At 35.7% G+C, this 14,754-nt stretch overlaps 1 protein-coding gene across 9 annotated transcripts in view; it reads left to right on the top strand.

Moving 5' to 3' along the window:
* The window catches only part of EML1 (echinoderm microtubule associated protein like 1), a 122,957-nt gene that overhangs the window by 68,476 nt on the left and 39,727 nt on the right, over positions 1–14,754 (top strand). For 5 of the 9 annotated variants that reach the window (XM_008629747.2, XM_017729065.1, XM_017729066.1 and 2 more), the window contains exons 2-3: positions 1,648–1,830; positions 7,012–7,144. In XM_008629747.2, the coding sequence (XP_008627969.1) occupies positions 1,648–1,830; positions 7,012–7,144 (316 nt within the window). Of the gene's footprint in view, positions 1–1,647; positions 1,831–7,011; positions 7,145–12,761; positions 12,813–14,754 lie in introns of all 9 variants that reach the window. The other 4 variants (XM_017729067.1, XM_017729061.1, XM_017729064.1 and 1 more) reach the window with 2 other exon arrangements.

The raw sequence follows: 14,754 nt of genomic DNA on the forward strand, positions 1-14,754 counted from the left end.
AGCCTAATAATATCCTAATGCTGTTATTTTAGATAAGGTCTGAAAATCCTATAACAGAATTAACATACATTTTAAACTGTCATAGCCTATAGCTATTTATGGACTGTCAATATTGTTATATTGTTTCTGAGTTGTTTCTAATTCAGCTGTTGGTAACCACAGATAGCTGCTGGGGGTGTGAGGGATGAGGAAGCCAAAACTGATCTGATGAACAGATTTCAAAACCAATCTGTATTGGAGTGGTTTGGAGATGAATAGATTTAAAAAAAAAAAAAAATTAATGCAATTTTTCCCTAGACCCTTATGATTAAAAGTTTGTGTGCATTAACATTTTTGGATATGCTTTTAGAGGTACTCAGAAACAGTTGTTTTCCTTTTTCAAGCACTTAACTTTGTTTTAAAATTCAACAGGAGTTATTATTATACACAAACCATTTAACTTTCATATTGTGCCCTTGTACAAAAAAAGTGGAAAACTCTGATTTGGAATGGAGGTGAATTAAGAGCACAAGAAATGAAAACAAATAAAATCTTCTTCTAAAGAGAGGTCAGCTTTAACAGAAGAAATACAGGCTGCAGACTTGCATTGGGAATGAGGGAGTAGTCAACTATGATTGCAGATAGTAGCATAAATATCTATTTTTGCTACAGTATGACTTATTAAGTAATGAATTGAAAGCTATGATCCTTGACTAACATTACTTAAGATCATCCAATAAGTTAGTACCCCACTTTTTTTTAGGTTTCAGAGCCTAGTTCAATAAAACTTTGCAATTTTCTTTAAAAACTGTGCATTATTTCCCTAATTGTTACTGACTTAGATGTCTTTGGTGTTGCTTTCTTCTCATTTCTCCTAACTTTGTATTGTAATAAGTTACAGTGTTTCTATGTGATAGAACAAAAGTGCTCATTTAGGAAAAATATTCTTATTATTAGTTTTGAGTGGAAAGAATGTGTAGTCCTCATCATGGATTTGCAGACTTGAAGCTTCTATGGGTTATTTCCAAATAATGGGCATATTGTATGCAAAGTAATGACCCTTTTAATAATTTGCAGTCTTAGAGTATAATTACTGAGTAATTCTGAATTTATTTGGGGTTTTATTTCAGTCAGAGGGAATGTTCTCAAAGCTGCTGGTATAAACTAGGAGTTAGCAGATGGGGTCAATATCTGTTCTTCAGTCTGTGTACAGTAGCTTGAAAAAGTGTAAGCCTATCTGTTACTTTTATATGTATAATGTATCTCTATCACCCGTATGAGAAAGAAAAATCTAGACGGGTGTGTAGCATATGAGGAAATGTAACTCTCTACCTGAATGCCCAGCAGTGTCAGAATGCTGTGTTGAGCAGAACAGTGAAGGGTGATGATTGATCACTGCACTTCTGACATGCAGATAATTCGTAGTGGAACCCAATTAACAACTGGCTCTGAAGCCAACCTCATCATCACATCTTACTTAAGTATTCATCTTTCATTTATTTATTTTTATTTCCATCTCTTCCTTTTAGTCACTTAAAAACTTTCTTCCTCAAGAAGTCATCAGGTCTGAGAAAAGCCTTGTTTTTACCTGCAGTCAATTGCATAAGGTACTTCATGATGGCTATCCATTATTGATAATGCTTATTTTTTTTCTGCTGTTTTGTTTAGATGACAGTGCCTCTGCTGCAAGCAGTATGGAGGTAACAGATCGCATTGCCTCTCTGGAGCAGCGTGTCCAGATGCAGGAGGATGACATCCAGCTGCTCAAATCTGCCCTTGCTGATGTGGTCCGACGCTTGAATATTACGGAGGAGCAGCAAGCCATGCAGAACAAGAAAGGACCTACCAAAGGTTTGCATTTCAGATAGATGTAAAATAGATAGTGCACTTCAATGAGTGTTTCATATGTATTAAAATGAGGTATTCATTAGCTCTTGAAATATTCAAAATTAACAAATCAATTTGAAATTCAACCTGTTAAAAAGAGCACATAAAAATCCAGATGGTTAAATCTGTCAGCCTTCTACAGTTTACATGAACCAGCAAAGCATTTGCATTTTCTTAGTGCTTAATCCACAATCTACATTTAACCATTGCTACCACTTCCTTGCTTCTGATCAGGATTAGTTTATAAACTCTTTAGGAAGGCATTGTCTTCTGTGGGAGAAACTCCTAATAGGTTGGGGTTTTTTTATCCAAAAAAATGAATTAAACTTAAGTAAAATGTAATTAAAATTTAATTATACATGTCTTAAGTGTCTGTAGATGATACAGACATAAGGCAGATCTCTAAGCTAGCAGAGTTGACATAACTAAGGAAATGGTACAACACCAGCTGCTCAGCTACGAAAGAAAGGTAGAGCTGTGGTGGTTGCCTGACCGTGTTCCAGAGCAGCAGATCCAGAGCCAGTGAGGTGCCAGGTGTGACAGATGTCACTTCTTGGCAGAATTCTGTGCTGTGCCCACGTGCCACAGCGTGCTCTCTCGTGGCTCCTGCTCTGCAGGAACAGGTTTGTCTGTGCACAGCTCAGAAAAGCTGGACCTGAACATCCAGCGCTTCACAGTAGTAAAAGTTTGAGAACCCGACTAGTGTGATTTACTGTAGTGTGTGAGGCTGCAAAGGCCTGGGAGGCTGCCTATGTGCAGCTTAGAGAAACATGCAAGGTATTTTAGAGTGGTTTTAGGAGTAAGAGTGGTGGCAACCTAGATGTTGAAAGAAAGTATGGCTGACTTTACAGGCTGTTGTCTAACTTAACAAGTTGTTTCTCTAATCTCAGTTATATATTTGTGACCTTGCAATAAATATTTAGTTCTAGTCATTGATTTAACACACTAGGTAGGAACTACTTAATTTGCTGAACTGAGATGTCATGTTTGTTACAAAGTTTTGTGTCAAGAGATGAGGAAAGCTGAAAGGGACGGAATTACAGAGCCAAATTTTGAGTTGGTTGTGTCTCATGCTTGCTGTCAGACAGAATATGCACTAAATATCTGCAATCTTGTCTTCATGTTCCCTTCCCTTTCTGTTGTAATCTCCTTATTTTGTCTTTGTTTTATTGAAAAAAAAAATTAAAATATCAGATAAATTAAATGTTACTAAAGATAGCCTTCACTGTGATAAAATGTTCCATCAAATCTGGTTGTACAAGGGATTAAGAGCATTCATGTTGCCTGTGAAATAGATACTATCTGATGCAAGGAGGAAATAAAGTCTAGTAATTATTACTGAGTTGTAACCAAATCTGTTCTTGCCTGCTGGCTTTACTTAGCAAAATACAAACCAGATTTTCATGGATTCTGTGAGCAGAGTTGAACTCTAAATCAGGAGGAGTTTTCTTGGTCATGGCAGATCATTAGAGCCATAGTTCAATGTACATTGAAGAAAAGCTGCTGTAAGCCTATCCACCTGTCTTCTATGGCTGTTTTTGGGGGGATTCATTTGTTTGTGGGATTTTTGTGTGCATGTGGTTTGGAGGTTTTTTTTAATGTAGATATGGCATACCTGGTTCTTTACATGTATGTGAAATTACAGTGTAAGAAGTTTTACTGTAATAATGCAAATAGGGGGCTACAAATATCAACTGCTCTTCCATTGCAAATTACTAGAATGAGTCCTGGTATTTGCCAAAAAAACCCACCTAATTTCTGGAGAAGATCAGCACTGTGACAGTTTATGTAAAGAACTTTCAGTTTGCTGTACATCAGCTGTAACATTTAGTGTATGCTCAACCTTATTAAACATGAATTATAAACACGAAAGAGAATCTGAAGTATTCTGATCACTTGTTTTTTCCACCTGTTTGTCAAATATGATACATTTCACATGATGGCCTGTAACTCCTATAGTAGGCACAACTACTTTATAACGAATTGTATACAATTACTTAGCATAAGAATAATTTCAGTATTTTAGTTTGGAATGGCATTATGGAGGCTCCTGATGGAGACTCTTGGGAGACGGGCTTTTTTAGACATGGGAGGAGCTGGAGTGGCAGCTTCTCATGCTTTACCCCTTGGGCTGCATGGACCGAGTTTGTTTATTTTCCCTATATTGTTTAATCACTAATTCCACATTTGAAATTTTAAAAAGTGGAATTTGATCCCACAGAATGTCACAGAAATTGTGTCCATGCAAACTGGAGCTTGAAGCATACTGTATGCTGCTGTTACCATTTGATCTATAGATGAAGTAGATCAGGATTAAGTGTGTGTTGGGGGAGGTCTATGCCTTTGGAAAAACAGGATCCCCACTGTACTGTATAAAGTCTGGAACAAGAGTCTTCATGGGACAAACAACTTAATTTTTCTGAGTACTTCAGATTTAAAATTAATTTAAAGATTTCAAGTTCCAGACTTTCAAATCTAGAATGGAAAAATCTTGAGCTTGTTTTCAGTCTTTCTGTTCTTGTTCTAAACTTGAGCTAAGCAGTTTAAAAGCAGCATACATCATGGAAAGGGAGCAGCTTATCTTGTCCATTTGTGGAGCTCCTTCCCTAATGGTGTTTTGAGTTTTTGTTTGGGCTTTTTTTTCCCCTTTCCTTATTTAATTCTACTACTTGGTGGAGTTTCAGTATGGCTTCCTGCCTTTGTTTTACTTGTGTTTGTTGTTCTTTCCTTTTGCAATTACTGGTTTGTTTGTAAACTTAACAGCCCTATTAATCCATAGATCAGAGTATGATTAAAAAAGCTGCTGCTGAGGCTGATAAACTTGTCAGTCCTGCTACCACAGGTAAGACCTTGAAGCACCAGAACTTCCAAAATAAACATTACTGACAAAGCAGTAATAGCACTGTGTTACTGACTTCTAACAGCAATGACATGTTTGGGATTGTGTGACTGTGATGTCAGTTACCACTGGTGTGAACTAGCTGTTGTAAATAAAACTAAATAGCTCCAGTATAAACAGTGGATTAATTGAATTATGCACAGTTTTTCTGTGTGCTGTGTAAGAGTTTCATGGTGTTGCTTTCTACACTAGCTGACCATTTAAATCTCTATTTCCAGAAATGTGGGTTGTGGGTTTGTGCTGGATTTGAAGCAAAACTTCTGTTAAAGGTTGCAGGGTTTATTCCTGGCTGCTGCTAGTTTCAATTTCATAAGGTTAGGAGAGTAAACAGACTCCAGCTAGTTCACTCCAGCTACTTTTTAATGGATGTTCTTTTTAAATAACTATAAATAAGGAAAATATTTTAGTAATTAATTTTTTTAACTTTAATTGCTGTTCTAATTTGTCTTCTCAAAGCTCAATAAAGTTTTGTGAGCTACAGAAAGCTTGCCAGGAGACAAGTCCACAACTTCTCAACTGTAGCTACCTGTGATTCTGCAGTATGCTACAGAATCAGTTTTATACATATGGATTAATTACAGCAGTGCAGCAATTAGGAAACAAGCAGCAGTGCTTCCAGCACAGAACAGTAAAAAGAATTTAATATACAAAAAATGAATAAAGTAGAAGTAAATAGAATGATGTTATCTGAAATTATTTTTAAAAAAAGAAATAGATGCATGGGAAGCCAAGTAAACTTCAAATGTTTTGTATAAGCTCTAAAGACAGCATTAGTCAGTTAAAATATATCATGGAAGGCAGGGCTGGAAGGCACCTTCAGTGAGCATTGAGAAAATTTTCTTCTTTTGTCTCCTTTGTTGACTTTCTTTCCTGTCATCCTTCACTCTTCTAAGCCAAATAAGCCTCATTCCTTCAGTATTTCCCTTATAGGTTGTTTTCTAAATTTCCCTCCTCTGAACAAATAAATGATGAACGAATAACAAGTAAGTTGTGTATTCAAACAAAGTTTCAAGACAAAGTTTGTCTTGCAAGTTGCATTCTCTAGTAGACGGTATTTACTGGCAGTCTTCTGAAGACACAGTCTTTCACATCTTTTTGTTCAATATATAAAAATTTAGGGTGAACAAGTCAGTAAATGCTTGTTGTCAGTGCTACAATAAGATGTTGTTACAATACGACCAATACAACTGTACTGTTTCAGTTTAGCCTTTTAGATCTTTTATCCTTGGCAGTCTTTTTTGAGGAACATTTCATAGGTATTCTCCCTGCCATCCTCTCCAAGTTTAATGAAATGTTATGTTCGTAAGGTGACTTGTGACTGCTGCCTTCTCTCAGGTGGTGTTTCTCTGAACCCAGAGGTATTTGGCATCTTTACAATGGCTTGTAATACAAAGTCCTGTCAAATTTCAAGTGATTCAAGCTTTCTTCCCGGCTGTAGAGAGAGCACTAGTCATGTTTATGTCTGTTTCAAGGCTATGATCCACAGTAGTTTTCATGTTGGTACTCATTGCTTGCAGTTTTAAACATCGTTTTTGCAACTAACTTCTAACTACTCAAATGGGACTTTTCTGTTATTCTAATCTTAATTGTGGCCATGACACTTAGATCCCTTTTTGAACCAATGTTTGATCAGAAGAATGTAGGTAGATAATGTCAGCTTATTACCTCCACTCTTCTGCTGATTTCAGTTGCTTTTTCTGAATCAAAGGTACAATTCCTTTCTGTCAAACATAAACCCACATTGTTTGAAAATAAAGCTTTTGGGGGGAGTAATAATAATTTCCTTGTGGAAAACCTCCAAGAAGACTGAGGGGTGAAGAGCAGAGTTTCTGGGATGACAGCCTGCCTTCATTTCTAGCACTTCTCTGGATGCTGTCCAGGTGGGCAAGAGACTGATGCTCTTTTGAGAGAGCAGGATTGTTTTTGAGGACAACTACTTTTATGCTTATCACTAAGCTCCTTGATCTAGGACAGAGTTTTACACATGAGGGAGGTTATAGAGTGGTGTGCTCAAGCCGTATGCTGTGATTAACTTGATAGGGTGATGATGATGATGATGATGATGATTATTAATAATAATAATAATTCCTCAATGTTAAAACCCTCATCTGTGCTGAATTTGGCAATAGTGACACAAAAATGGCACACTACATGGATAATTTAAAATATTCTAGTGTTGTTTGCTGAGGAAAAAACCAGGGAAAAGTAAACGGAGACAATGATTTCATCTTATGCTTGTTTTATAGCAAGACCACTGGTACAAACCCTGCCTTTAAGGACGACAGTTAACAATGGAACTGTGTTACCAAAGAAACCAAGTGGCTCTTTACCTTCTCCATCAGGAACCAGAAAGGAGACTGTATCACCAGCAGCAAAAAGGTAGGCGTCTATGAGAAACCTTATAACCATGGAATTGAAAACATGGTATAGCTCCTCTTTTAACCTTCTAGATATGTAGTTTTTCTTAATTGCAAAGCAGCAGTGTAAATATTTAGCTTGGAAAGAAAGGGAGATGGATTTTGTTCTAGGAGGCTTTAAATTTATTCATTCTAATTACAATTAAGGTTATTCCCATGAGTACTGAAAGGATGCACAATGCTTGGTCTTACTGGTTTGTGTTCTTTTCTTGCTTTTGAGAGTTTAGCATAGAGAGAATAAAGCACTTCTACTTTGCTGTTGCCCAACATGATGTGAAAAGTGGTGCAAGAATTCTTTGAGTAGCTAGTAGAAAATACATAGTCTCAGAGAAACAGTGTTGTCATTGCAAATCAGTATGTTATCTTTGGTGGTTTTCTCTCACTAACAAAATTATCATATAAACTGCATGCACAGTGTTAGCAGCATCTCAGGGAGGAGGAAAATTCTATGCCTAGCACATATTTATGCAAATGAAAGCATCCATCTTTAGATATCTTACCATTAGCATGTATTTAAGCCCTTTTAAAATTACTGCTCTGTCCCAATCTGCTTTGTGTGTAACTGTTTTTAAATAGGCTAAATGTTTTATACATCTGGGTTATAAGGAACCGAATGGATTGGGTGAAGCAAGTTCAAGTTATACATGGCAGTTACTGTGGTGCTAATCTGCTGTGTGGTTTGTCTGTAAAAGATATTAGAGTGGGGTTTTGGGTTGGGTTTTTTTTGTACATTTCTTTTGTGTGTCTCCTCATCTTTTTGTAGTGATGATGCTGTCAGGTCTGAGGGAGGGAAAGTTGTAGAGATGAGAGCATTAACTTGCTAAGATCTGAGGTCTCTCTCGTAAAGAGATTTTGTCTTCAAAGGTGAGATGGTGGCTAAGGGTATGCCAGTTTTTACTAGTGTGTTGAAGGGGACTGATTTTCAAGAAACTCCAGGTTCTGTTATTGCAGAGAGAAGTTATGCTGTGCACAATTAAAATTGGAAAATACCATATTTGTTTATGTCACAAAAATGAACTCCTGTGAGCTCTTACAAACTGGAGCTCACTGCAGCCATAGGCTTTGGCAGGCTGGTCTGAATCAGCCCTTAAGATAAGAGAAGGAAACCAAATACTGTCTAAACTGTTCCGTTATTAAATTGTATCACCAGAAGTTTGAAAATGGGTGAAAGAACTTTCCTTTTAGAAAAGGAAATGTATTAGTGTTTGAAAAAGAGTACTATTTAGTACATGCTGAATTTTAAAACACATTTGTTCTTCACAAATTATTTTTTCTTAATAATTCTCAGAATTTCATTCTTTCTAATTAAGTTTCAACTAGTAGTTATAAAACATCTGAGAGCACAGCCATTGGCAGACTTCACCTGTGTACAGAGGGTGTGATTCCTGAGTCTCTATGCTCTGTCTCTAAGGTTCAGCATAGGACTTTCTGTCTCAGAGTCGGGTGGGTGAAGTGCAGGTCAGGATTGTACTCATGCTTTCTCTATTCTTGGAGGCCTTTATGTAATTCAGGTGTTCCATCTGGTATTGCCTGCAGCCTGTAGGCATTATCCTAGCTTAGGATCCCTGTAGGTAAGTGGCACTCTGTATCCCTTCCACCTGACCATCGTGCAGCCTGGATACCCAGAATGCCAGTGGGAAAGTCCTTAGCATCATTAGGGAGTATTTTTAGACTGTCTTGATTCCTGTAAGAGAAATTCTTCCACAGGGCAAGTATTTAATGTCCTTTTATTATGCTGTGTCCCTTCTCATTGCTGAAGAAGGTAGGCTGAAGGTGCTTTAAATATGCACCATGAAAATGTATATTCAGTTTTGGAAAAGAAAAAATATACATGGAGAGTTTTGCCGAAATAGGTGAACACTTAAGAGTGCTTAGGAGAGCAGGGTTGCTCCATGTCCTGAAAAAGGCAGTTGTAAATTCAGGTGCTGTAGAATTATTGTTCTCTTCAAATGCTCTAAAATTCTGTATTGGTATCTTTAACATGCAAATTTTCATTCTCTACTCTTACCTTTATTAAACTATATTAAAGCATATTTTATGCCTTGCCTATAAATATACTTCAAGGTGAATAAAGTGGAATGGTAAGGACCTCACCAATTAATTACTGTACAAAACATTTTTTGGTAAATTATTCTGTAATCATTTAATAGTGAACCTTGAAATAACTGGTTGAATTTCAGGGTTTTATAGTAAATGGTGTTTCATATATTTGGTATTCAAACATGATACAGTGAGTGCTCCAAATATATTTCTTGTATACAGTCAAGTAGAATAATTCATTAGGCATCCTTAAGGTGAATTCAATCACACTTTGTATTTATACTGGGCCCTTTTACCTTCAGGAACTGCACGTGTTTATGCATGAAACAGTAATGGAAATACCTCAGCAAGATCAAATAGCTTCCTTTTCAAAGGATAGGACTTGTTTATTTGTGTTAGAAGCTTCTTTCAGTGTTGCACAGTTTACAGATGGTGGGAAATTTTGAGCTATTTTTTCGATCTGATTTTTGCTAAGAAGTGCTCTTCTCTTATGAACTGGTTCCAGAACTGTAGCTAATTCGTAGTGTAGCTATTCTTTAGTCCAAAATATGGTCATGTGACACAGCAGCTGCAAACAGTATTAAGTGTTTATAGATGTTTTAAAACTTAATTTCTGCTTGAATGCTTTCAATAGTTTTTCTATACAACATGTGCACAATTGAAAAGATAGAATTTGAAAAATGAAAGTAAAGTTAAAAACAACAGTAGAAAGGGAAAAAATAGTTTTTGCTGGGTCATCTTCTAAGCTTTTGATCTGCTGTTGAGACTGACATATCTCATAGGATTGCAATAGTAAAAAATAGCATCTTCCATTTTTTTATTACCTATGACCATATATTCAAGAGAAAGTGCAGGTGAATGGAGTCCTTCCCAAATGTTTTCTGAATTGCCTTATGAAAAGAGGGCTTACAATCAAATAATTTGATTCCTCTCTTCTCCTATACTTAGAACCATTAGGTTAGGACTGTATGATGTCCAGTTGAAATGACATCAATCTATCCCTTGAAACAGTTTGTTGTGCATTATTTATGTAAATATATTCAAACAGTCTGTGTGGGGACTATGTGTGCATCCATACATTCTCCTGCTTAGACATAGATGTATTTACTGGTATGTCTGCAGACACAATCTCATTTCATACAATAGCTGTGTTAAATGAGTTGGTTAACTCCTATGAACCCACAGGTTGGTATACAGCTTATCTGCCTTGCTGGATTGCCAAGGAGATGTGGTTCAGAGTTCACTACATTTTCTGATTTCCCATTTAATATTTGAAATGGAAATTACTTCTTCTGGCAGGAATATAAAATTGGAGGTAATAAAAAAAGCTTGAGGCTGAAAGGGTGGAACTAACAGGCTTTTATTTGAGTTCCATATATTCTCTCAGTGACCTTATGCAAATCATTTAACCTCTATGCATATTGCTTTTCCATATGTAAAACATGTATCTCTGGATATCAGTAGGTTCTTATAGGGCCTAATGTGATAATTAGATCCAGATCTTGCAAAGCGTTGGGTAACCTCAACTGACTCTGACTTCAATTAGAATTGAGGGCACCAAACCCCGCTTCAGCATTCAGATCTCATATAGTCAATACCCAATTATCCAAGTTAAGGAAGGACTGAAATAACTTGAATAGAGCAAAACCACAATCCAAAACATGGATCAATTGGATTATAAAAGTATCTGGTGGTAATACAGTGCAAGATAGAAAGCCTGGTGATGCTGGTGGTACCAAGAACTGTGGTCAAGCACCAAGTGGAGCTGCTGCACTCAGGCTTTGGGGGCCATGTGAACACAGCTGGGAGTCTCTGGGTGCCAGCCAGCTAACAGAGAGCTGGAGTGGTTCTGAGATGGGCTGAACAATCACCTGACACAGACAGACAATCAAGAATTACCTGGCTTTGTAAAGTGTTCCCATGTCGTCTTCACAAGAAACCTTTGATCAGAGGATTTGATTTTAATTTTAATATATTTACTAATTCTATGATATAGAAGTGTATAAGTTATTTTGAGTACCAGCTTTTTGAATGCTGCTGTAGTTTTATTCTGAACTTTGTGCTTAGAATAATTATTTGAAATTTTCATTCTGAATAAGATAAGTTTAGTGTATCATGAGCAGAACTTTCCCTTCCCCCTTCACTCTTTCTTTGGCATGTAATGTGGCTTGAAGTTTGCTGCTTAACACTAAATTTGTCTTTGGAATCTGGCCAGTGCGTAGTAATGATGTTTTGTGTCCCCTATTAAAATCTAAGGTTTTGTGACTCATCTAGGATAGCTTTGTTTCCAAGAGTTGAGGGGGAAAAAGAGAAAAAAAAAAAAGTAAGGGAGGAGAATGCGGACAGTACCTTTCCCAGTAGGGATGCTGCTGCAGGCTGCAGGCTAGCACATACTTTGCCTTTCAAAAGGAGACAATCAGTCATTCTTTCTCCCCCGGCAGATTGAAAAGTATTACAATGGTGCAAAACTCTGACAATGGAGATCAAAAGGAAGAAGCAGGAACAAAGAAAACATAAAGAGCTTTGTTTGCAGGGAGAATAAAATACTTTAATATGATAAATTCCTGTTCTTCTAAACTCTAAACACATGGCCCCTAGGAAATTGTTCAGTCGCCTGGAATTAATGTTGTGCGTTCTGTTGGGGGGCAGCGATGGTTTGTAACTGGCGCACACACAAACTCTGCATCAAATCTTCAATTAAGTGCTCTGTGTAACACTCAACTCTCAAAGAAAATGGTTTAAAATATTTAGAATATAAGTTAAAAAAGAAATCCCTCTCCCTTGAACTTCGGGTGGCAAAACTATTACACCACTTCACAATATCTCTAACAATTAAAGTTATTAGTGCATTTTGCTCAAAGGCATAATGAAATTAAAGTCATATGTTATTCCTGAATTCATTCTAATTGATTTAAATAAGGGTCAAAATGAGTGCTAGACAAAATATTAATGCCATCAGTTACTGTCTTAAGAGCGTTGTGTGCTAGTTTTTAATTTCTTTTATTAAAAAGCTTTTATATTTTTCCAAATAATTTTAGTAATAAAATATATATCTTTTTAATTTTGGCCAGATTTGTTCACCACAATTCAGTAATGCAACTACCTGAAACATTCATGCTATGCAGTGGTATATGTATGTATATATGAGGATTTATTTTCTTGTCTTTGTTGTTGCTTTTTTAATAGTCTTTGTCTTTTAGCTGGATCATCTGTTGTGTTCCTTCAGATAGCCTCTTTGATTTCTTTTTTTTTAAAATTTTATTTTTTAGTTGCTTTACAAATGGTCAGTCTATTGGGGCACTGCTGAGATTTTGTCATTCAAAGATACATTGGTGTTCTTAAATGTATGGTTTGAAATGATCAAACATCTAACTGAGTCAATAAACACTTTGTTGTTTACTCCTGCACGTGACTTCATATCTTGAAAGCATGCAATTTTGTCTTTTAATGTAAGTCTTGTAAATGTCTTGTTTCCACATTTTATTGTTGCATTCACTTTTTATTCTGCTTTGTTTACGCACCTCTCAATCTGGATTAAGCAGGTCTGTGAATCTTCTCAATGCATGCAAACTGAAAAAACCTGCTCTAAGGTGAGGGATCCTTAATAGCTTTGCAGTGTTGAAGTTCAGTTGTTTTTCCTTTCCATTTCAATTCAACACATAGAAAGTGGCTGTTTTAGTAAAAGCGTTAACATGATAGAACTGTAATTATTATTGCCATTTTTAACATTTTCAGAAGTACATGTCTAAAACTTTCTCATCATTGATAAATGCATCACACAATTTAGATAATAATAATTTCAGTGATGGTATCTGCATTATTTCATACTAACATCATTTTTATTATAGGAGTGTTAGACCACATTGCTGTCTTAAGTTAAAAATTGTGTTACTAAATGTTATCTTCCTAAATAATTGCAAATGCTCTCCTTTCATATCACTAATGAGGAAGTCATATTCTGGGATCCAGTTATACTCTTACAAACCTGTAAGTTAAATGAGTATTTTCTGTTGTTTTAAATTCCTCCTCAGGTGACAGTGTATCTACTGTAGCCATGGATATAATCACTGGTGTTTAACAGTCTAGCTAACAAAATGTGTATAGTGCCAAAATTGAGTTAATATAATGGAGTTACAACCCGTGTTTCCAACCACCAACTAATACTTCTCACTGGGCTTTTGTTGTTGTTGGAAGTTTAAAATAAAATTTGTCACAAGATATCATTACTAATTAGTTTAAGCAGTGATGGATATAAATCAAAAGGGTTTAAAAGAATTTTATACCAATGGTAAAAGTAGTTTTAATACTGATATAAGACTTCATTATTCAGAAAGAAGATAGAATTAAACTTCTAAATTTTAGTTCCACTCTTTCATTTCTTATCCTCTAGTTCATCTTTTGAACGTTGACATCTATAAAAATGAAACCCCAAGCAACATTAGTTTCAAACTGTTTCTGTAACTTAAATTTTTTTCTGAGATTGGTATAATTTGATAATGTCCTTAATTTAATTTCAGTGTAGGCTGATGTTGACGCCTCTTTTCCTTTAAGAAGAAAAAATGCGTCCACATCAGCTTGTTGGAAGTTTAAAATAAAATTTGTCACAAGATATCATTACTAATTAGTTTAAGCAGTGATGGATATAAATCAAAAGGGTTTAAAAGAATTTTATACCAATGGTAAAAGTAGTTTTAATACTGATATAAGACTTCATTATTCAGAAAGAAGATAGAATTAAACTTCTAAATTTTAGTTCCACTCTTTCATTTCTTATCCTCTAGTTCATCTTTTGAACGTTGACATCTATAAAAATGAAACCCCAAGCAACATTAGTTTCAAACTGTTTCTGTAACTTAAATTTTTTTCTGAGATTGGTATAATTTGATAATGTCCTTAATTTAATTTCAGTGTAGGCTGATGTTGACGCCTCTTATCCTTAAAGAAGAAAATATGCGTCAACATCAGCCTACACTGAAATTTTCTTAACCAGGAAAGGATGCCAAAATAAAGATTTGATCCTGACAAATCACACAGGATGTTTCTGTAATTAATGTATATAATAGTGGAAGGCACATGCTAAAAGCTATTTTATGTGGAATAAACATTTTCAGTATCAAAGTTTTATTTTCTAACTGGAGTAGTATTAAATTGGATGATGTTATGGAATGCAAGGAGGGTAGTTAAATATTAACAGTACAGTCTTTAATTTACTAGAGAAGGTTTTTTTCATGCATTTGACATTGAGATGACTTGGATAATGTTAGTCTAGTGTAGGAAGTACACTTCTGAAATTAAGACAGAATTAAATTCTTGTTGCTGCCTTTTCTCTTCCCCTATGAATGTATTTTGTTCTGTTGCTGTGTGTAATTTTGCATTCTGCTTGCTCTCTTACATTGCTTTCTCCACAGAAACACTACTTTTTAAGATTCAGCTTAATCATTTGAAACTTGTTTTTATTACAAGAATGCAGCACTGAACATCTGTCCTGCCATTGCATGTTCCAGAAGGTTTTTTGTCAAGCTGCCTGAGATA

Source organism: Corvus brachyrhynchos, unplaced genomic scaffold, assembly GCF_000691975.1.
Source record: "Corvus brachyrhynchos isolate BGI_N302 unplaced genomic scaffold, ASM69197v1 scaffold1, whole genome shotgun sequence".
NCBI classification, from domain to species: Eukaryota; Metazoa; Chordata; class Aves; order Passeriformes; family Corvidae; genus Corvus; species Corvus brachyrhynchos.